This window comes from Pleurodeles waltl, chromosome 4_1 (assembly GCF_031143425.1).
Source record: "Pleurodeles waltl isolate 20211129_DDA chromosome 4_1, aPleWal1.hap1.20221129, whole genome shotgun sequence".
NCBI lineage: Eukaryota > Metazoa > Chordata > Amphibia > Caudata > Salamandridae > Pleurodeles > Pleurodeles waltl.
In genome coordinates, this window is record NC_090442.1 from 572775805 (window position 1) to 572800750 (window position 24946).

Genomic DNA, 24946 nt, shown 5'->3' on the forward strand with positions numbered 1-24946 from the left:
TCTGGTGTATCAATATCCTTAATCACACTCTAGTTAGAGAATCATAGATCCAATTGAACCACCAGCTCAAAGTCATGAAGACAGTGCGCAGAACCAAGTTATAAAAGACATAATCACCTAGGGTGGCCCAAGGCTTCTAAATAAATTCAGACAAACTAACATCAATGGAACTAAGCAATCAAGTAAAATAATACATAACATCAGTAAGACTATCTGAGACAAGTATAACTTTCTGATCAGAATTTACTAATCTACAATCATCAGTCAATTCAAATTTAGCAGAGTCAATAATCTTTGGCTGGTCACAGGTCAACCCTACAGCTAATCAAATTATGGAAATACAGGTGTGGGGAGGAACACATGCAGGCAAAATAGGAAAAGTACAAAAATAATTTGAAAAATGATAATCTCACACTGCAGGTTCACCAGTTGGCAAAAGATAAGTAAGAAAAGAAAGTGTCAACATATCAGAAGCTCAGTCATGAGTCTTCTGAAGGGGTAAATTAAAGGATTACTAAATAAAAAAAAGGGCATTTCAAGGATAAGGGCAAATTGCAGAGAGGAAGATACCTTTCCAAGAGTACAGCATTCAGGGAATTTTCATCAGTAAGACTTCAAAGTCAGCAAGGCATCTGCAAAAATCAAGAGCTCTCAGGACTGCTCATGACCCGTTAAGACTGAGCAAGACTCTTCAAGACTGACCAAAGCTAGAATATTCATCATTATGTCAAATTTCAGAAATCAAATTGATTTGCCAAAGGTATCAGTTCGTGTCACGTTGAAGGGGCATCATCCAATGACAGTCAATCATCAGACTCCAAATTCCAACAGTCTGCATTTTTCCCAGGTCTGTCGTGGGAACATCTCTCTTCCGTGTGACTCCAAGCATGCTTGAAACAAATGTGTACGATCTCAGTCCATGTTCCTGCAATATTCTTTTCTCAAGGCTAAAGGAATGAATCCTTTCACGTTTAAACAATCAGGTCAAATACAAAAAAGGAGCAAAATCTGAAAGAAGACTTCACGTTATGAAAAAATAAGTCAACACTTTTACATGACTGCAAAATACCAACTCAGCAGGCCTCACTTATGCTAACACAAAAAATATACAAAATGCATGTAATTAATGTTTAGTAAAACACATGTAATATGCAACTTATACATTCAGCATTAATAATTTCATCAATATGAGTAATGCATTTCATACAAAAAAGCTTTATCACTTAAATTTCATTAAGTACAACAGAGAAGTGCATTTCTCTCACTTGCACCTATTTTTAAACTCATTAATCTTTAATTAATTACAAGAAATCCAATATTTGTTCTATATACACTGATAGTCCAGAGTCTAAATTACATTTTAACATCAGTTTTATCCTTCTAACGTGATTTAATTCAAAAGGCACCTAAGTCGAACTCTGAAATACAAACAATTGCACATTTAAAATGTGTCAGTGCAGCTTTCTACATTAGTTTTTCACTTTTACTTTCATAAACTTAAACTATCACATCTTGACGACTTTTCATGACACAAGGGACAGCACTTGATTATTAAGATTTATCATTTGCCAAAAAGTAAGTGCCATTGCCCTACTTATTTATTAGGAAGCCACTGGGCTCAGTCCATCCACTGCCTCTGCTAGGTCTGTCATATACCAGTTCCAGTGCTTACTACTACCAATCACACTGACACTAGCATGGCATTTTGCACTGTTACAAACAGTGCGTAATTTGTTTTTTAAAAAAGTGGCAGGGACCTCGTCAGGAGGCCACTGCAGCTTGCACAACCCATTTCCCCTCCCAGTGCCCCCAATGGCAAAACCAACACAACTGCTAACATCAGACCTTACAAGTGTGACAATGCAGGCTGTTGCAGGCCTCCAAGCCTAAAAGAATATCTTGAGGTGCAGGTATTAGTCATTTTAATGTATATTGAATTAATAAACGTCAGTTGTGGACATATTGTAATTGTAATTGTAATTGTAATCGTATTTATATAGCGCTTACTACCCCTGACGAGGCGTCGAAGCGCTTTTCGATGAGTAGCACGCTACTCCGGTACCCAACAAGAATTAGTGATGGATTAGTATAATTTAATAAGGAGTACAGTTTTAGTATTATTATGAGTTAATTTGAGTTGCGGATATGAGAGTTTGTTAGTTAGATTGACTGGAGTAATGGAGGGGTGGAGGAGGAAAGAAATCCAGAAGTGTTAATTGGGAGTTTATCCTTCATTTACTCAATCCAAAGGCTTGAGATGAATAAAAGGGGGGCGGAGGGGAAAGAGGATGTGGAAGGGTTAGGGAGAGCATAGTAGCAGGGTGAGATGAATGCAGGAGAATTTAGTAGGGTTGTGTGGGAGGTCACAGAGCAATTTACACAAACAGTGCCACCTTGTCATATATTCTGGTGTTCACAATTAAGTTGCATTGCAGAGCACCAGAAACGACAGGCTCAAATTAAGCACTGATTCCAGCGCCACTTCGAGTTGTAATAATGGACTAAAGGCGCGAGTTCACTATTTTTTTTAACTGGTTGAAGGTGTGAAAAACATTGCAAAAAAAGTCGGACAGCACCAGAATGTGATGAACTGTCATATTAAAATGTTGGTATTGTAAATAAATGTCATTGCCGAGTACTGGCAAACACTGGCACAAATTAAAGCCTGAAAATATCAGCTTGTAAGTTCAGGGGCTACTGCAGGTATGAACACCATTGTACATGTATATTGAAGAAGTGAAGCCGTGTGTGTTCAGATTCAGTCTCAAAGCTCTAGCATGAAATGAGTCAGAAGCCTTTCCCGCCTGGCAGTGCTGGTTGCGCAGTAGGCTGTCCTCACTCTGAGGCAGTAATTGGCCACACATGCGGGACCTTTGTCTGTTCCATGCATATTTGCTCCAGAATGACAATCACTGTTGAAGCGTTGGCTTGTTTCACGCTACGTATTAAGTCTTGGCTTGAACATCAATTATAATTAATTATTCCACCAATTTACTTCTACTCCTCGTCCTACTCCTTATGAGCATGTTGGGTAACTCATGTATTATTTATATGATGTACGTACTCTAAAATACAGTTCAAATCTGACTCACCAGCTGGAGCAGTTTTCAGTCTCCCTTAAGACATGTTACGCTTATGTGTGAGGAGATAGTCGGTAAACGTGCTTTACTCATTCTCATAATTAAATAGCCACATAGTCCCAGTGCTGAATTTGAGCCGGAGGTTTCAACTGCGGGGAACCGCTCGTATTTTCGAGGGCCGGCACTTATATTTTTCTGCCTCAAGCATTTACTGCGAGCTAAAGACACATGAGAAAGACGGAAAAGCGTCACACTGGGAGAAAACACAAAGCTGCAAGAGTCAGCTGAAGGAGCAGTGAATGCTGTAAATGGATTAAAGAGGCCTGAGATGCCTCCGTATTCAGTGTTTGCACATTTAATTGCAGCAGCCCATGTTTCAAAGGAGAGTTTTGAGCACCGGCACGTTTTTATTTACAAATTAAGCAGTGCGTAGTCGTATTTATTTCCTTACACTAGGCCACTTTGTGGATGGTGTGAAGGACTGAAGGGAGCCTTTGGAAAAAAAAAAAGTATGTCCTTGTGATTTCTCTTGAAAAAACCCTAGGTTAGTTGCTATATTTCTCTGTTATTTACACGTTATCACACCTTTGCGGAGCTTTCCCAAATAATCCCAGACCTGTGTTAGGTGACTTGGTGGTAGTACACAACAGAGCCTAAATATGAAAAGCTCAGAGGCGTGGCACTGACCTGGATCGTAACAAAATCAATCATTAGTTAAGCGCACTTATTGTTCCCTGTGTTCATTATAATGGATCAATATCATAGCAATCATAACTAACACTTAGGTGAAAGAAATATCTTTTAATGTCTACAACACAGCATCCTTGTCAGACTACTTTCAGGGCCGAGGTAAGTCCTCCAGCTGCATTGCAGACTGTTAACTGACACCTGGTCTGAAGTCCCGATTTACACACAACTCCAAACTGTGTGATCCTAGGCTAAAATTTACCTAAACCTTAACCTCAACATTTAAGAGCGTCTAAAGTAAATCAACTCAGAATTAGCCCTGTAGAAAAAACTACAGAAAGCGTGCTTAAGGGAGTATAGAGAGTGTACATTCGAGCCTCTGCAACAAGCATATTAACTCAACGGGCTGTCCTACTGGAACACAAACATTGTTGCCTTAAGGATTGTCATAATGCGTCACAGCCAGTGTGTTCATTAATGTATTGAGCTATTGTAGGTGATGTATAAATGTGACCAGAGAGTACCCACAGGCCACTACAGTAAGTGCAGCCCGTGTCTGATTGAACTCTGACCCCGGTCAGAAGTTCAAGGCCCTCCTCCTGCGCCTCATCCCTGGTGTCTAGTGGGAGAGCCTTGCTCTTCTGCTAGGCTTCCTCTTTCTCTCTATCTTCCCCCTTCGTGCTTTTCTGCTTCTCTGTCTTCTACCCTGCGCTTTCTGTGCTTTTCTCTATCTGATTCCTCTTTTTTTCTGTGCTTTTTACCCTCTTTTGCCAGTTTTTCTCTTCCGATCTATTTTACCTCTTCTCGCTTCCCTCTTCCTGCCTCTGCTGCCCTTTCGGCCCGCCTCCCTATTCGTGCTGTTTTCCTGCTCCCGCCTCCCAGCTGTCCTCTCCTCCCTCACCCTACTTAATTGTGGCTACCCGCAGCGGGTGCGCCACTGGCATTCTGAAGGCGCGCCAAAGGCAAGCCCGTCTGCACCCGTCCGCCACCAGACCGCGACCAGCACCAAGACCGTGAACCTCCCACCCACCACCTCTACATGCCAGCAGCACTTCATGCACTCAACCCAGGATGCAACAACAACTGTAAGCCCTCATCACCGGCCGACACACACGGACCCTTCAGCTGCCTTTGCTGCCGCCAATCCTACACCCCCACCAAGACCTTCAATCCGGCACAACCCACCCACAACAACACACCCACACCGAAGATCCTGAAATGCATCCTCCTCAATGTCTGCTCCCTCCACAAACATGCCACCGAAATCTGGGACTACCTTGACAGCACCACCCCAGGACGTCGCATTCATCACCGAATCCTGGACCAACACCACCTCTGGCCCAGACATTGCTATCGCCATTCCCCACGGATACAAGATCACCCGGAGAGACTGACCCAGCCACCTGGGGGAAGGGGGGTGAATCACCATCATTCACAAATCTAGCATTCGACTGAGTACACACTCAGAGGACCCCACAAGCCTGATGGAACACCTCTACCTCAAACTTCAGGCAAGTCCAGCGTTCACCCTCAGGGGGAACCCTCATCTACCGTCCACCCGGCCTCGCGCATCTTTTTCCAACTCCATCACAGACAGTATCACCGTGCAAGCCATTGCAGCCTCCCGCTACACCCTGCTGGGAGACCTTAACTTCCACCTTGACAACCTGCAAGACCCCAACACCGCATCCCTCCTAGACAACCTCCACAACATAGGGCTCCAACAGATCGTAACGGAACCAACACATTCAGCAGGACACACCATCGACCCCATCTTCACAACAGGAACCTCCGTCACCTTCAGCCACACCTCCGAACTTCCATGGACCGACCATCGCTGCATCCATTTCACCTTCAACATACCCACCATCATCAGACCCCAACACCAACCATCCCGTAGAAGCTGGGCAAGAATCACCGATGACCAGCTCTCACAACTCTTGCCAACCCCGCCCCCCCATCGCACACAACGACGACCCGAACATTGCAGCCCTCACCTTACACAAATGGATCGCCGACTGCACCAACATCATAGCCTCCCTCAAAAAGAACAATAGCACCCACACCAAGAAAGCCAGCTGGTTCACCGTATAACTCCAAGAATCCAGAAGCACATGTCGATGCCTCTAGAAAATCTGGAGAAACACCAAATCTACAGAAGTCCAAATCAACTTCAGAGCCGCCACCACCGCACACCAACGTCTCATTAAAAGCACCAGAAAGAAACCAATACAAGAAAGAATCTCCACACACAACAGCAAGGAACTCTTCAGCATCATCAAGGAGTTCGCCCAACCCAACAGCGAAGCAGCAGACATCCCACCCTCACAAGATCTCTGCAACAAACTCAACACATACTTCCACCACAAAATCAAGACCATCTACGACAACTTCAGCGAGGACAACCTATGTGCAGAACTCCCTCCACCGGAACCCGACACCAAAAAACCAACGATAACCAACTGGACCCCACTCACCACCAAAGATACACTGAAGACAATGAGGACCATACACTTCGCGGCCCCCACGGACCATTGCCCCCACCACATCTTCAACAGAGCCACTAAAACCATCGCCCCCAAGCTCCGCCTCACCATCAACCGCTCCCTAGCAGATGCTTCCTTCTCCGACAACTGGAAACACGCCTAGATCAACTCTCTTCTCAAGAAACCCTCTACAGACCCCACCGACCTCAAGAACTAGAGACCCATCTCCCAGCTCCATTTCCCAGTGAAAGTCATTGAGAAAGCCATCAACAGCCAACTTCCCACTTTCATTGAAGACCACAGCATCCTCGATGCCTTCCAATCAGGTTTCAGAAAAAACCACAGCGCCAAAACAGCCCTCCTAGCCGCAACGGATGACATCCACTCCCTGCTGGACAAAGGAGAGACTGCGGCCCTCATCCTGCTCAACCTCTCGGTGGCTTTCGACACATTCTCCTACCACACCCTGATATGCAGACTTCACGAGGCCAGCATGAGAGACAAGACTCTCAACTGGATTCGATCTTTCCTCTCTGGCAGAACTCAACGAGTAAGACTTCCCCTTTCCTCTCGAACTCCGCACCCACCACCTGCAGAGTTCCCCAGGGATCCTCCCCCAGCCCCACGCTGTTTAAGATCTACATGGCCCCACTAGCCTCCATCCTCAGAAACTACGGACTCCACATCATCTCCTACGCTGACGATACCCCATCCTCTCCCTATCCAACTCATCCTTTCCCTATCCAACGAACCCAACACAGCCAGACACAACTCCACAAAGGCATGGGAGCAGTCGCCAACTGGATGAAAAGTAGCTGCTTAACACCCAATGCAGAAAACTGAAATACTCATCATGGGCCCTCAACCCGACGCGTGGAACGACTCCTGGTGGCCCTCCACCCTCAGAAGTCCACCTACCCCCACGAACCAAACATGCAACCTCCGAATCATCCTGGACTCCAAACTCAACATGGACCGCCAAGTCAAATCAGTCGCCTCCACCTGCTTCCGAACCCTCCGCCTCCTACGCAAGACATTCAACTGGATCCCACTCTAACACCGAAAGACCGTCACACATGCCCTCATTACCAGCAGACTGGACTACGGCAACACGCTCTACTCCGTAATTAACAAAAAACTCAACCGCAAACTACAGAACATACAGAACGCTGCCGCCAGACTGGTCCTAGACCTATCCCAACACTGTCAAGTCTCCAAACACCTGTGCACACTATACTGGCTCCCCATAGAGAAAAGAATCACCTTCAAGATCCTCATCCATGCATACAAAGCCGTCCACAACACCGGACCAGCCTACCTGAACAGAAGACTCAACTTCCACGCACCCACAGAACCCTACTCTAGGCTCAGCTCTATCTCGCCGAAGTACCCCGCATCAGAAAAACAAGAACAGGGGGATGCTCTTTCTCCTACCTCACCACCACAGCCGGGAACGCCTTACCTCCCCACCTCAGACAGACTATACCCGTCCTCAACTTCACGAAAAAGCTGAAGACATGACTGTTAGAAGAATATATTTGAAGAACCACTGCACTGATGGACGCTCCACGCCCCCCCCCCCCCCACACACCTCAGCGCTTTGAAACCTTTACGGGTGAGTAGCTGCGCTTAACGAAAAAAAGATTGATTGATTGAGTGCATTAATCTCAACAGTTCTAGCAGTGTTGTACCATGAGGCCTGTTGAATTCACATAGATATCCAGAGAAGCTTTTAAAGTGCGTCCTGTTTGCGACCAATAGTTACCCAGAACAGCTTTTTGGTCAGTGTTTTGTTTTGGCAGAAGAGTTTGTGAACATGATCCTGTGCACCGAGGGGCCATCGGTTGAGTACTACTCAGACAATGCCAGAAATGTACTTTTTCTTTTTACAACATCTTTGATATTTGTTTTTGGTAAATGTACCATTTGGCCCCATAAAAGGAAATATAATTTCTCAGGTGCGAAATTTCAGAATTCTAGTAGGAAGGCTCAGGCTGCCTCCGAGCTCATTCCGATGTGGTTCGGGGGTTGGGGGGCATTATTTTTCTGACTTCTCCTCTGCCGCATTGTCTTGGTGTTGTGTTAGCAATTGTAGTGATGGCCGAGGGAGTAGAGCTGAAGTGAAATTAAACAGGAAATACATACCAAACTGTGCTTTTATTTAGATCCACGCCATACTAAGAGGTGTAAAAACAGCTGGGTGCATTGAATATCAGTGCCTGGCATCGGATGCTTTCCTTTAAGTGATATTGACCTCGTTAAAAATAGGATAAATTCTCCACAAAATTCTAAAAAGAAAAAATAAAGAAAAGCGTATTTCTTTAATGTACCGAAGCATTTAGTATATTAATTTATCAGATTACATCAGAACATTGGAAAGTGTTTATTAAAGATTAAGGTTTTTAAACATGAACTTGAAAATATTCATTATCACAAATCATCAAATCTGATAATGAGGAAAACGTTTGCTCGATGAAATCAATTGTTTGCCTAGGTTTGGTCAACGAGGGAAGGCGGGATTGATCCATGGTTTTCAAGTTTCACACTGCAATTTAGCCTCTGGATGGGTATTTCTTTTTCAGGTCAAAGTGTAATGCATTGCCTTTATGACCAGCAAAAGCCTGACTTTTAGTTGCCAGTTTTTCACATTAGAATCCTGGGGCATTAGAGCACTTCAGTACAGACCCAGGCCTTGTATTCAGGCATAGGGAGATTAAGTGATTGTTCTGGATTCCCAGGATATTCAGAGGAGGCTGGGATTCGAACCGGCTTCCCCACTTCTGTGGTCAGCTGCCCTCGGTACTAATACTAAGCCACGTCGCCTTCCATGAAAGCTCTGCTCGTTCCGGGCTCCAGGATCCAAGAGGACCTCGAGCTGAGCCAGAGCCAGGCATCAGGCGTGAGCTTTCCCTGGCTCACCCACCTCTGGTAACCAAATGTTTTTTTGTAACCGATGTACCCCTGCTTGCACGTGCATAGTTGTCATTTCACCCTCACTTGGCAGGTCTTGCCCTCTTATTGCTTCCATTCGCTTCCCTGGCAAACACAACATTTCAATCCTATTTCACCTTTGTATCAGTGTTCACCCTAATAGGACCCCCCTCCCACGTGGTTGGCTTCACCTGCATTTTGAGTCAAGATGTTGACAGGTGTGCACATGTGCATAAAATAACAACACCTCTATTTTGTAATCGGCTGCTAACGGGAGCAAGAGGCAGAGCCGGTGCAATGTAGCATTTATTCATGGGCCCGAATAATTCATTCTCGTATTCAGTGCCTTTCCTTGCTTCCGAGATGGATGTCGCCAGGCAGCGTGGACAAGCCGTAGTTTCCTGCTAAACTGTTTCTCCATTTATGTTTTCATCCTAGGTCTGGCAGTTTCCTTCCAGTTGCTGGCCGGGGACATCGAACAAATTAGACGGGAGTACATGACGGTGTTTGCCCGTGGGGTGTCTCTAACAAGAAAGCTTGGCTTTTCCGATATTATCATGCCGGGTAGGTCAAAAATGAGAAAAATGAACAAAGCCTAATCGTTTCTGACTGTTTTGGAAAGAAATGCAATATCACAGGAATGTTCACCTTGAAGCTATTTCCAGCGTTTATGTATCTGTTCAGAGGCTGCAGTAATACCGTACACTGGCAGAGGAATCACCTGGGGGCAAATCTACTGCTCTATTTTTAATTTCGTAAAAAATGTTCGTTGTGCACTTCAGTGGTACAGTGCAGTACGTTAACACGAGTCTGGTGAGGGTAAACAGTGAGAATGAAAACACGTGTATGCGTAATGTCACTTCGGCCAATGAAAATGGTGCAGGTGTGCAGCAAACTTTGTTCCTAATTGCAATCAGCATTCAAAGCCTACGTCAGCGAAATTAAAGCGGACCTAGTGACTTTCATTAAGAAATGTAAGAGGCAGAGCATTGGCATCGAAACAACGAGGTTGTGAAAAAACCTTAGTTAAAAAGAAATACTCATACCTATGCTCCTCCGTTGAAATTATTGATCTAGCCTGGATGAGTATTTTCAGTTAGAATTCTGTGAATGTTATAGAATATCGTTCTAAACTAAGCCTCTATTTTTTATCGGCACGAGTAGCAAATACACCTGGCAGCAGCTTTCTGTGCCGTTGTTCAGAAAAGCATAAGTAGGGGCCGAGTATTGATACTCCCTGCCATCCAGGATGTGGTTGAAAGCTCTGTGTGGCGCAAATGTACAGCTGATAATGAACAGCAGTAGCAGGTAGTTTCGCACACACTGGGAAGGTGCACACTTAGGCCCGCGTTACAAGTGGCCTCGTAATCCCAGCAGGGCCAGTAACGGTAGCCACCGGGCCTCTAGGGTTTTCAGTTTTTTTCTTTTATATTGGCTGCCGAATGCATCTGAACACAGCGGTTGAAAGTTCGGCCCAAAATGAGTGTTACCAAAGGAGTAGGACCCAAAATGTCCAAATCTGCTACGAATTCCTCATTTCGTAATGGACCTTAGGGGCCCAACTCATAAGAGGCCTGGTTGTCCCCATGCCCCGGAGTTACCGTCATGAGTACCTCCGGGGCTGGGAACACCCGACCCATGATGGGGGCACTTATAACGATGGCCTTCTTTTCCTGCCTTCGTCACGCTGACATTTTGGTTAGGATAATTTTGTATTTATTAGTCAATCCGCATCAAATATCTGGATGCCATGCTTGAAATGTAACAATTAATAATATTCAATAATCATTATCTCATAAAGTAATACCCAAGATATTGCATTTTATGAACACGCCGTATGATGCCAGTTTTAATTCATTTTGCAGGAATATTTGCACAACCTGCACAGTTGGTTCCATAAGTTGATCTTTAGTAAACAGATTGACACACACACACACCAGATAAAAGGCTATTGTGTTGCTACCCTCCGCACTCTAAACAACGGACAGTCTTCTTTCAATGTTTTTTTAAAGCTGCACTTGGCAGGGGAGCGCGTCACAGGTGTTTTGAACGCCTGTGTGAAAGTTCATAGATGCGGGTTCCCAGGTGCCACTCGGGTCGAAGCAATTTTGCTGTAGTAGTAACTGGTTTCTTCTCTGATCCATTTTCCTTCCGTATGATTGCCTCACATTCTATATTAATATTATATCAATGTATTTAATTTACAGTCTTGATGAAAAGAATGGCAACGTTAAATAAAAACGGACTTTCCAAAACAGACCTAATCAATTCAAAAGTGTCAGTTTGGAAGAGAGATAAAGCCCATTTGCTCCTAATCAAATAGGAGGCATCTGAGATCTTCCCAAGGATTTACAAATTGATCCACAGACGTTTCTTTCCTGGGGTGCACAGGAAGATCTATCCATGCAAACGAGGTGACCCTTGAAATGACCGTGGTACGTTTCTAGCTTCCTAAAAGTTGGAATGGTAAAACATAATGTAGACAGCTTCTATGTTAGATCGAAGTGCCTAATTTGATCCGGTGCGGGGCATCAGCACTTATTTTCGAGGGCCAGCAGTTATTTTTCTGCCTCAAGCATTTACTGCGAGCAAAAGACACATATGGGAAAGACGGTGGAAGAGAAAAATGAAAAGGCGCCACAAATGGGAAAAGCAGAACGTTGCAAGAGTGATCTGAAGGGACAGGGAGTGGCTGTAAATGGATTAAAGAGGCCCGTGCTGGCTTCAGGATTACAGCAGCCTCGTATTTTAGAGGAGAGCTTTGGACACAGGCACCTTTTTATTTACAAATTAAGCATTGGCTCGACGTATGCTATTTTACTTCAGGTAGCTTACGAGTTGGATGTGAAGTGGATAGAATTTTAGTAAGGGCAATCAATCTTATTCAAGTGGAGCCACATAATCTTCTTTAGGACCAGGATGAAATAATACAAATATTTTATTTTATTGGACAACTATGAACTCGCAGTACGAGATTCTTTCTTCAATGGTATATGTAAATACTTTAGGAGTCAATTAAGTTAAGTGAACCATTGTCTGGTCTTGCTTTTAAAATGTCTTGAATTAATTCACTCTAAGGACATTTTTATCGAAGCTGTTGGGTGATTTGCAAAACTAGTACTATAAAATAAAACTATCAATAGTAAAATGCACTTTGCCTTCTGTGTTGCTTTTTGAAAGAAACACAATTTTATGTAAGTTGGGAAAGCACCCAGCCCTAAAAATGCAAACTTTTCATTGTATGTGTTTGTCTACTCTTTTAATTCACAGCATGTGTGAACATTTGACATCTAATGAAGCGTGAAATTTAAGGTACTACCAATACCAATGGTTCATGCAGATCCGTCCATGCACTCTTGACCCAAAGTCTGAGAGCTCTCTAAATGCACCATCCATCAATTCTGTTTTTTTGCATACCAGTATCAACTTCAACATTCCAATGGTATTTTTTTGTGAAGCGGGACAGGTAGCAAGGGCTTTAGTTTAGTATTTTAACTGCACAGATATTCTGCATGATTGTATGATGGAACATGCTGGAACCACGCATGCCTAAACAACAATTTTCCATTGTAAAAGCATGTCTAGTAAAGGCATGTGTGGGAACGGCATGCATGGTTCTAGCATGCGACCCCCCCCACCTGCCCTAAGGCCCAGAAGTACCCCACCCATAATACTAAAAGTACCCGACCCCCACCCCTAAAACAAAACTGCCCTGGATACCTCACACCCACTGTGAGCCCTAAACCCTTCCCTGACCTCCCCCCACCGCCCTAAAAACAACTGACACCCCCCACCCTGCCCCTAAAAAAAAAAATAACGTCAACTGCCCAACCCCAAACACCAAACTATCCGACCTACCACCCCTAAAAACAAATGTACCTCGATCCCCCACCGACCCTAAAAACCTAACTACCCCAATCCCCCACCCCTAAAAAGCTAACTACCCCAATCCCCCATCCCACCCCCAAAAACAAAACTATCCCGATCCTCCAACCCCCAAAACTAAGCTACCCTGATCCCCCACCCCAATAACCAAACTACCCCGACCACCCACCCCGCCCCTAAAACCTAACTACCCCGATCCCCCACCCCCAAACACCTAACTACCTCGATCCCCCACCACCAAAAACAAAACTACCCTGAACCCCAACCCCAAAAACAAAAGTACCACGACACCCACACCTCCAAAAACCTAACTACCTCGATCCCCCACCCCAAAAACAAAACTGCCCAGAACCCCCAACCCCCAAAACAAAAGTACCACGACCCCCACACCCCTAAAAACCTAACTACCCAATCCCCCACCCCAAAAACCAAACTACCACGACCCCCCCACCTCCAGAAACAAAACTACCCTGAACCCCCACCCCACCCCCAAAAACCAAACTACCCCACCCCCAAAAACAAAACTACCCCGAACCCCCACCCTCAAAAACAAAAGTACCCTGACCCCCACACCCTCAAAAACCTAACTACCCTGATCCCCTACACCACCCCAAAAAACAAACTACCCTGATCCCCCTTACCCCAAAACAAAATTATCCCAACCCCCCCACCTGCCCCTAAAAACACACCTATCCCGATTCCCCCACCTCACCCCTAAAAACAGAACTGCCCCGATCCCCCCCACCCTGTCCTAAAAAAACAAACTACCCCGACACCTCACCCCTAAAAACTACCCCCAACCCCGCGTCAGCCCCACTTACCTGGCCGTGTCCTCTCCCAATGCACTCTCCCTTTTTCTCTGTCTTAACCACGCATGTGTGTTGTTCAGCACATGTGTGGTTAAGGCAGAGAGAAAGGGAGTTATTGTTAATGCAAGTATGGTTCCGCTTGCGTTAACAAAGTAATCTTTGTTCCCGACATTTCCCATTCTACATATCTCATTAAGATTACCATATACATTTTGATGTTCTCTGCAGGTGGTTTATACTACAAAAGTCTGACTTGAAAGAACATACATTAGTGACTGACCCACACAACACTTGTATACATTTTCTCAAAGCCTACATCTTAATTCATCCTGTGTCATCTGTTCTGAGATAGATAACTAATTCCTTTTATTAAGAATTGAGTTGACTATTCATCCAGCCAATCAGCTAATCTGTCAACATCTCCTACTGTGGCCAGAGGAACTTTGAATTATATGCAGTGCCTGGATCTCCAGCTGTCTCTGTTGACGGAAAGCAGGGTATGTCATCATTTGTGCACTTGGTGTTATTTGGGACCTGGTTTCTTTGCTTGCCATCTCCTGCTGGGTATGACTACATCCTCCAGCAGGCATCGCCCAGGAGAAGGGAGGAGGAGCCATGCGCTATAAAGCGCCTACTGAGAACCGCGGTGCGGGATGCGCTTGGTGTTGTTTGGGACCTGGTTCCTTTGCTTGCCATCTCCCCCTGGGGTGGGACTACGTCCCCGAGCAGGCATCACCCAGGACAAGGGAGGAGGAGCCAAGTGCTATAAAGCACCTACTGAGAACCGCAGCACGAGACACGCTTGGTGTTGTTTGGGACCCTGGTTCCTTTGCTTGCCATCTCCTGCTAGGGTGGGACTTCGCCCAGGAGAAGGGAGGGGGAGCCACACTCTGAAAAGCCCCTACTGAGAACTACGGCATGTGGCATGCCCGGGCGTGTGACCGGGCCAAGCGTGGGCCAGTCTGGGCCTGTCTGAGCCTGGATGAGCCTAGGCTGTGCCACACCCCTAACATCTGTTTGTCTACTGGGTTGAGTGACTGTGAGGGACGATCTGGACTATTTGTTTGGACTCCTTTTTCTTTTCCCTTGGGGATAACCGAGATGTGAATTTTAAATAGAAGTGAAATATACTTCTTTCCTTATCATTTTTGAGGAGTGTAACCTAGGAATATTTTAAGCGAGATGCATAGGCTGGTGATTATCTTTCACAAAGTGTATTAGGAGGTGCCTGCTTCTCACATCATGAGTTTTATGGTGTCTTAAGTATGTTCTGTTGCCATTGATTTGTATAAACTCTTAGTTAGTGGATTTTATGCAAAAGGGTGCACAAGGGCGAGCCATCTTTTTCTGGTACCAAAGTACCATTAAGTAAAGATAGGCTGGGTAAGAGAAAAGCATTTGACACTCGGCCCAACTCCACCCCTAAGTGCAACTTTGTTGATAAAATGCTTCATAGGGCATTGGGTGTTGTTACCACAGAGACTGAACTTACAGAGTGTCGCCTCTCAGTTCAGACAGGACAACCCTAGGAGATAATTTACATTTAACTACACCTGGCAGTGATACCCAGCTGATCGCCCCCCAAATCCTTTCTTTAACAGAATCCATCCAAAACCCAGCCCCTACTCCTGGGTCTGTGCATAGTCCACCATCGGCCATCAAAAGGTCAGAGAAATTTAAGCAAGCCCGACGTCCAAAACAACTATTTTACCCATTCACAGTGGGCATACTGGTGATATGGAGATCCAGGTTGGGGGAATGGGTATGTGGTGAGGCTACGGTCTGTGATGTTGACTTACTCAAACCAGCTTGGGCACAGCAACTAATTGCTATCTGAGTAAAGTAATAGAAATGCTCCGAACTGAACTCAGTCCTCTGTATGTTCACATTGAAACTATAGAAAAAGAACTTCACCTTTTAAGACAGCACAAGTGCAATCACATCCAGCCATACATAGATGCCATGGACAGTAGAGCTGTACAGGGGAGTCATTTAAGGGATGGGCAAAATTCCACCAGTAGTAAGGCTCTTCCTGGATCGTTCCTCTGACTCTTTGACTATTCTATCCCAGCAAAACCCACTGCATCGTAGTTCGGCAGGGAAGTGTGGTACGGGTCCCAGCCTCATAGACAACTGTAGGCAGGGAACTGGGAAAGGACTAAATCACCCAAGGAGACAGCTCCCCCTGCCTAATCCCCATATGCTGTTATACCGTCTAATGTACCAAAGCTGCAGGAGGATCAGAAAGAGTCATAAGAAGAGTTATTCAACAAAACTCTGGACTGGCTAGCTAAATATATAGATTTTCCTCAGGCCAGCAATATCCTATTTGCTAAACTTGTTGCTTGGCTGGGCTTTGGTAAGGTCGATTGTCCTGGGGATTGCATTACTGTCAATTTCAGATTTCCCGCACTGGCACATCTAGTTTTAACTGGTAGGGTTTCCAATCCTAAGGAGGTTATTAGTCAAAATGAACCATTACCTTTGAGATATTTCTATAGGCCACCAACTTGTCAGCAGGTAACTATTTCTCAGAAGCCTTATCAGTCTTTTTGCCCTCCCTGCGCAGTCCACACACTACTAGCCTAGAGTTGGTGATTACGTCAATCTTCCTACATATAATCAGATTTAACCTCTTGATGGAGTGGATTGACTCCAAAAAGTTAAGATTCAGACCCCGCCCTTCAACTCCTTTAAGTTTACTAGTTCAGGTCCTTCCAATAGTATAGGCACTTTACCTTTTCCCGACCCTATGGAAAGCATAGCCCATCATTGTACAGGTATTGTTGACTGCCCTAATGTCGACCCTGGCTCGCAGTTCCCTTGAGCTTCTTCCCGAGTTGGACTCAGGTCCTAATTGTCCATTCCAGAACGGTGTGAATTTATAAATGATTTTGATATTTGTCTTTTTCAGGATACCTGGGCTTTGTCATCTTTGTTTTTTTCCTGGATCTGTTTGTTTCACTAAGGCAGCAGTCTCTATAGGATCGGGTAGGCTGGCTGGGGACTAATGATTTGTATAAAATCTACAGTTGTTGGCAAGCTAAGGGATATACATGTGGAATCACAAGACTTGCTATGTATAAGTGTTACTATTCCTGGGGATTATATATATTACAATTATAATGTCTATACTAGGTCGGTAGGTGCCACATCCGAATCACATGTGATAGGCATCCTGAACTCGCACATGTCTTCTATTCCAGCAGCTGTCAGAAAGATTGTGGGAGGGGATTTTAATTGCCAGTATGAACCTCTCAGTATAGCTAATTGATATGATTGTGACTCCGCGTACAGACAGTGATCACAATGCTCTGGTACTTATGTTGAGCCTAAGTATTAAACTAAGTATTGATATTAATGAGGAGACCTTTCGGTAGAAGGCTAGTAGTTACCAACAACAGGCACAGAATTAAGTGGAGTGCTGTACAACCAAGAGTTTATTAGAGGGGTATATAGCCTGCTTGCGGACTCTCTGCGATAACAGTGGATGCTATGGAGTTTGTACAGGATACTCAGTGGGCATTCTTACAAATTAATGGTCAGTTATTCTCTAACTTTAGGGATCGTTTTTTCTGCAAGGAAGCAAGGCGATCCAGTGGGAGGAGGGGCCAACGCTGTTGGTATACTGACACATGTAAAAGGGCCAGAGTGTGCTTAGTAAGGGCTCTCAAGGCGCAAGATAGATCAATGATTGTAGCCGCTAGATATGCCTACAAAAAAGTACTTGTAGATGCTAAAAAGAGAGGGGAAAGAATGATATGGGAAGGCCTTCTGGAGGCTACTGGATCCCGGGATTGTTGCTCCTTTTGGAATTTGGTTGTATCAGAAAATCGAGATAGTGCTAGCTCTATAAAAAGTAATATGTCTGCTGAGGACTGGGTTGGGCACTTTTCTAGTCTTTACATGCAAAGTGAGGCCCCAGTGGGACCACCATCTGATGTGATTGATCCTGGGATGACTAGACTATCTGGGTGGGAGTTCCGGGAAGAATACCTTAATTCTGTAGCTAGTGTCTTCCCGACTACAGACCTAGCACTTGATATTGACCCATGGAAGATTACCAGTCTTGAATTGCAACATGCTATTGGTGGGATAGTCCATAACAAAGTCCCTGATCTTGACAAGATTCCAGGCAACTTATTTTTAAATGAACCAGGCATATGGTGTGCCTATTTCTCTGTAGAAGTTACTGCTATTATGAAAGGGGCCCCTACTCCTTCGTGCGCATGGACTGAAATTATTCCTATTTTTGAGTTCCAGGGCTTTGCCCATTAATTATAGGTATATCAGCCTTATTGATTGTGCACTAAAATATTTAGCAAGGTATTGCTGGGTAGGTTGCAGGACTGGATGCAGTCCAACAATATTTTGACTCCTTTCCAGGCAGGGTTCAGGGATTCCGTTAGCACCATACATCAGGTGTTTTGCCTCTAATTGCTGTTTTTGGAAATATGCCACCCTGGGTAAAGGCAGACTTAATATAGTCTTCGTTGATCTTCGTTCGGCCTTTGACTTAATCCTCAGAGCAACCTTGGGGAAAGTCCTGGCAACTATGGGGGGGGGGTCCAGGGTTATTTGCTAGACACCCTAATGAGATTGCACACTAATAACTATGCTCAGGTGAGATGTGGCAATGCAGGAAAATTAACAGATCCTTTCCTAGTAAATAGAGGAATCAGGCAGGGGTGCATCCTTGCTCCAACGTTATCTTCATTAGATATTAATAGCCTGGTCGACTATCTCGAATTATGTGATAATGATTCCCTTAAACTTGCAAACAAAATGGTGCCTGTGCTTATGTTCACTGACGATACTCTATTGCTCTCTAAGGTCCGGTGGGATTACAGAGACTAAGGGTTTCTTTTGAAAGTTTCTGTAACGATAGAGGATTACAGATTAAAGTTAGTAAGAAGACAAAGTTTATGATTTAAAACCAGGGCTATCCCTAGGCTCGCTGGGATTCCCTTAGCACGTATATACATTTAATTACCTGGGTAGAACGCTGACGCAGTATATGGGTTGGAACAATCATGTCCAGCAGCGTAGGCTGAAGATAGAAAAATCTGTGGGAGGCATCATCAAGATGTTAATGAGCTCTTAGTTTTGCCCTATCCAGCCAGCCCTACAATTATATGATACTCAGGTCCCGGGGACTGCTAATTATGGGGCAGAACTGTGGGTCTATCTTGGTGTGAAAGTGCTTTGGTAGTAGAAAATCACTTTATGCGTCAGCTTACTGGGCTTCCCGTTAATACCCCATGCTTCCCCTTAGACTAGATTTGGGATTCAGACCACTTACTGATAAATTAGGAGTGCGGCCCTTACTTAGAATATGGTCCACCCCAAAGCTGATCCCCTAATTCTTTCCATAGACTGGTCAGGAGGATATACCTTGTCAAAAGTACATCAAGGATACCTTAACAAAATTGGGTCTTATGGAGTTGTGGACCTCCCCTAGGGACGCAAGGGCAATAACCAGGCATTTTATTAAACATACATTCTGGTGTTTTAAATAGTCTGTACTATCTGCTGGAGTGACTAATGGATCACTGACTGGTGCTTTTCTAGATGTTAAAAATTCATATAGGTGTGAAGAATTTCTGGATGAAGTAGAACCGCCTTTAGCTAGGAGGCTGTATTTGCAGTTTGCAGTTCCGGTATAGCACTCTGCTAATTGGCCAATACACTGCAAAGTGGACAGCTTCTAAGGGCCTTACCAGAGCCAAATGTTTAATGTATGGTGATCCCAAAGAATCTATTGAACATGTTTTTACTTTTTTGCCCTGCGCTCATTAACTCTAGGAGGAAATGGCTAATTGCATTGTGCCAGACCTTGGGATTTTGTAATCATAGAGAGGCTCTCAGGATGTTGAGATATGATGGGAGTCGTTTATTTGTTTTTTCTGTTAATAGATTCCTTTTATGTATGTGGCGAATAAGGCAGAAAGTGTTGGCCGGCAATACGGATGGGGGAGGACCATTGGCCCCATTAGGCAAGAGTAACAACAATCCTGTGGCAAGTGGATGTAATGTCTGAGGTTCCTGAACCCTAATGAACATTGCTTGACTGTCTTCTCTTGTTGATTACTGTGTTCCCTTGGGACCATATTATATTGAGCACTTTGGGGATGTTTCTTTAAGGACACTTTCTTTACAATACAGCAGGCCAACTGTTTTTTAAGCAGTTTTCTCTTGCCTGCTTTCCATTTGCTTTTATTTGACAGAGGGCTTTATTGTATATATGTTTTAAGCTTCAGCACACTTATTATTTGTATATTCTGTATTGTTTTTAAAAGGTTGTAATATTGATTTTATTTTTGTATGGTTTTTATTGTGCTTTTATGGCTTTTTGCCAAAATAAAGCTTAATTGGTGTGTCTTCCTCTCCCCTTTCCTCCCCTTACCAGGGTAACCCTGGACAATTATCCTTCTCCTATGCAGACATTACAATTACTGTGACTTAAGCTGACCCGTAAGTGGGGTTTCTTAGACTTCATGCTATTCAAGTTTATGGACCCTTTCTGATAATTGCATCAGAAGCCAAGTCCTAATTCCTCTGCTGTCAGGAAGAAGCATCAGAAGTATAACAAATTAGAATCAAAGATTTGCCCTGCAAGCCATACACGGTCTCCTCCCTGTCAGTTCTAGGTTCCCAGTGCTGAACCAGTGGAGATGGCCACATTTGCATTTCCAGCATCAAGTGGTAGCATCAAATTGTAGGTGCTACCCTAGTTACACTGTTACAACACATATGAAGTTAAATATTTCAGTCACCTGGGAGATAGAGGAAGGTGACAAATATGATTATGGTATAATTACTTCTAGGTGAGATCTGCCAGTTGCAGGTCATCTCAGATGAGGAAGAGTTTGCTCTTCAGCTTCACTATAAATGAGGAGCAATCACACATGAGGCATGGATCCACCAAGCCTTGCCTCTTGAAGAGAGTGAGTCCCAAAGGGACTGAGTGGGAATCTTGAAATATAATCAATAAAAGATTACCTCCTCTCTTTCTACTTCATTATAGAATCGCTTCCCATGGGGCTGAAAGTTTTTTTTGGTGGTGTAATGTTCAGTGACGGAGGGGCACACATGGTGTATTTAACACAGCACTTTTCCGATGGCTTAACAAAATAACAAGTGCTAAGGAATACACTTTGAAGTGCTCACATATATATATTATTAACATAAATAAATAAGAAATACTTTCTCAATACTACTGCAGAAACTGTGATGGTTGAATACCAGGCACTGAGTGGCCAGCAATTGTCTCTACAAGCATCCTCCTCACGCGACGGCAAACATTAAAGACACTAGCTGCTTTAACAAGTCTGCACCAAAGATGGCTTCACATGAGCTCACATTGTGTGACTCTTTACTTCCCTTGGATGCATGTAACGCTTGCGCTCCTCTCTCCTCCCTCTCTCTCTTGCTCTCAGGCAGCTGCTTGAGCCCATGCACCTGGATTTCAAACTGAGCTCATGATATGTACCATTCAGAGTTCCAAACAACCGTTGTAGTGTTAGCCATTTATTCCACAACTACTTTCCCTAAGTATGTCTTGACTTTAGGGGTGTGGGGGACGGGAGTTATGGAGGGGTTAGGTGTGGGGGCTTGGAGGGGGAGGGTAGAGGGAGGAATTTGGAGCTTGGTCACAATAAGAATGGCTGAACTCTAAAGAAGTGCTTGTAGTCCTGGCCCCTTGATATACTGCCATAAAAAATTGATGTCCAGAGATTTTCATTTTTGATTTGTGTGTTTGTATCATCAGAGAAGTAATTTTGCTTGGGTAGACATTGCTAATCTGGGCTGATGTTTTTTCTGGACAACAGTTTTTAAAATGGCAGATGTGTTGCAGTCATGATGTGATATTTCAGGCACCATGGGACCTATGTACTTCATTTTGGTGTCAAAACATAGGTTTTGGGGTCAAATAGTCTAAGGGACAGACAATACCTCCTCAGAGCAACTGCTATTTTCCAAAATTGCGACTCTCTGATGATGTATCTTGGCGAAAATATTGGTATTTTATTTTGATATTGTTTTTGTTTTAGGTTTTCCGTTGATTGAAATTAATAAATATGAGCAAAGCAGGTGGTAGCAGAGGATCTTTACCTCCTGGCAGAGTGTGCTGCTGAAAAACAAGCTGTCAGATGTATGCATAAACAAAACAAAGCTGCAAACCTATAACCCCATTGCCTTGCCAATGTGTGCAAAATCGCTACAAGCCATCAACATGTCCCAGTGTACCAGAAAGTTTCAAAGTGGCTGAGGACATGGATCGCCTTCTACCTGATGCTGCGGTCTGCAAAGCTCACTTAACTGAATTTATCATAATGCTTATTTAGTGCAGACTGAAGGATGAAGAAAAGCCATTTCCTCAGTGGGCTGGAATTAATTGTCTAATCTCCCAGAATACCATCCCACTGAAGAAGGTTGGGTTTTCACCAGTAATCAAACTACGCAACAGTATACACAGCTCTAAATAATTTTAAAAATGTGCACGCTCAGCTTGAAGACCAGCCTATCCTGCCAATTTTCTGCGATGAAAGTGTTTTCCATATTGTAGCTGACATTTTTATGAGCAATCCAGTAGAATGTGATGATCCTTATCCAATGATGGGTGTTTTCCACATGACAAAAGTTGCATTGCCATGTGCAGGAAGTTATCTCAGTGGATGTGGCTTAGACAGTGCACTTACTGAGGCTGACATCTTTGGAAGCAAAACTGTCCAGTCAGTATTGAGCGGAACTCATTAGGTTAATTCGTTACAAGGTATGCACATCATATTGGAGGCTGTAGAAGGGAAACGTCCTGAACAATGCGTTGGGAACAACACAAACGTTTCCCACGCAAGCGTAACCACGCTTGCCAGAACAATGCACGGCTTTTTCTCTGCCTTAACCATGCATGTGCTGAACTACGCATATGCGTGGTTAAGGCAGAGGAAAAGGCAGAGTGGATTGGGAGAGGACGCGGTCAGGTAAGAGGGGTTAGGGCAGGGTTGGAGGTAGTTTTTAGGGATGGGGTGTATTAAGGGCTTGAGGAAGTTTTGTTTTAGGGGCGGGGTGAGGGTAGTTTTATTTTTAGGGTGGGTGGGGGGTCGGTTGTTTTTAGGGTGGGAGTGGGGTCGGGGAAGGTTTTAGGGCTCAGGGTGGGTGGGGTGTCGGGTAAGTTTAGTTTTTAGGGGCGGGGGTGAGGGTGTCACGCTAATTTTGTTTTTAGGGGTAATTGAGGGGGTCGGGTGGTTTTGTTTTTAGGGGCAGGGGTGGAGGGTAGTTTTGTTTTTAGGGCAAGTGGGGGGTCAGTTGTTTTTAGGATATGTGGGGAAGTCGGGAAAGGTTTTAGGGCTCGGGGTGGATGGGGGTGTCAGGGTAGTTTTGTTTTTAGGGCTTGTGGGGGTTCAGGACAGTTTTGTTTTTAGGGGCAGGGTGAGGAGGTCAGGGTATTTTTGTTTTTGTGGGCGGGGTGAGGTGGATCAGGCTAGTTTTGTTTTTAGGGCTGGTGGGGAGCCATTGGTAGTTTTTGTTTTTAGGGGTGGGTTGGGGAGGTCGGGTAGTTTTATTTTTTGGGCACGTGGGAGGGTCAGGGTAGTTTAAGTATTAGGGGTGGGGTACTTTTGGACCATAGGGCGGGTGAGGGAAGTGGCATGATAGAACCACGCATACAGTTCCAACACAAGCCTTTACTAGGCATGCTTTTACAATGAAAATTGTAAAGGCATGAGTAAAAACAACACAGTCATTGTTCTGACTGCATTGTTAAGGAATGCTTGGTTCCCGCATGCGTTGTTCTATCAAATAACCCTGCAGAAACATTGTGTTGGAATGCTTTCTGAAACAAGAATGACAAATTAGATTTTGCATATTGTATCTCTGAAGTAAATAAGACCCGTGGTGCACACCTTCAAAAGACATAATGCAAAGCCAGGCAATGTTCAATACACTCAGTTCAAAATCAGACAACCTGAAAACCAAGTTTGTATAGTTTGTCAAAGAACGTGGAGAAAAATTAGAACTTTGCAAGTTCTTGGGAAATGTTTTACACATGATAGCTCTAGTGAAATACTTGGTACATGCTGATGGGGAAGGTGATTGCGAGCTGCATGTGAAGACTGAGGAGTCACTGATTACTTCGCAAATTCAGTTGCATAAACTACTTGAGATTTGGGTACTGGTATTTGGAAAGAGTGAAGAAGCTAGAGGTGGAAAAACTATACCTCTGCAGAAAATTCACCCAAAAACATTTTATAGTGAAAGATAGGGAAGGTTCAATGCGGTGGCTCCAGATAGGAAACTGGAACAGACGATCCAGAGATCACAGAAAAGCTGCACAGGAATTGTTGGTCAGACATGTAAAAGTGAATATGTTGCTCACTGTCCGCTAGTTTACCATGAAATCCTTTCTATTTGCAATGTTTTTAGAGAGATGACAAATTCAAAATTAAAGGACCATCGTGAAACTGTTCCTCACCATGAACATGAGAAAGAGAGGGGAGCGTTTTAATAAACATGTTGACGGCCTTCATTTCATGCAACAGCAAGGAAACCCCCTTGAAATGAGCCTGTGTGACTACAGAACTTCGTGACCACACAATATGTGGATAACCATATAAAGTCACATTTCCTATATGGCCTGGAACATGGATCGAAACTATACGCAGAATGAAGGAAGAGAGATTTGTATTGAAAGTGAAAAATCAGTTTGATATAATTACCCCTAAAAACAAAACTACCCTCCACCCCTGCCCCTAAAAACAAAACCACCCGACCCCCCCAATTACCCCTAAAAACAAAATTAGCGTGACACCCTCACCCCCGCCCCTAAAAACTAAACTTACCCGACACCCCACCCACCCTGAGCCCTAAAACCTTCCCCGACCCCACTTCCAGTACCCAAATCTCAAGTAGTTTATGCAACCGAATTTGCGAAGTAATCAGTGACTCCTCAGTCTTCACATGCAGCTCGCAATCACCTTCCCCATCAGCATGTACCAAGTATTTCACTAGAGCTATCATGTGTAAAACATTTCCCAAGAACTTGCAAAGTTCTAATTTTTCTCCACGT

At 44.3% G+C, this 24946-nt stretch overlaps 1 protein-coding gene across 2 annotated transcripts in view; it reads left to right on the forward strand.

Annotated features, from left to right (window-relative positions):
• The window catches only part of DOCK4 (dedicator of cytokinesis 4), a 1300588-nt gene that overhangs the window by 545833 nt on the left and 729809 nt on the right, over positions 1-24946 (forward strand). For both annotated transcript variants that reach the window (XM_069228963.1, XM_069228964.1), the window contains exon 13: positions 9623-9748. In XM_069228963.1, coding sequence (XP_069085064.1) covers positions 9623-9748 — 126 coding nt within the window. The remainder of the gene's footprint in view (positions 1-9622; positions 9749-24946) is intronic.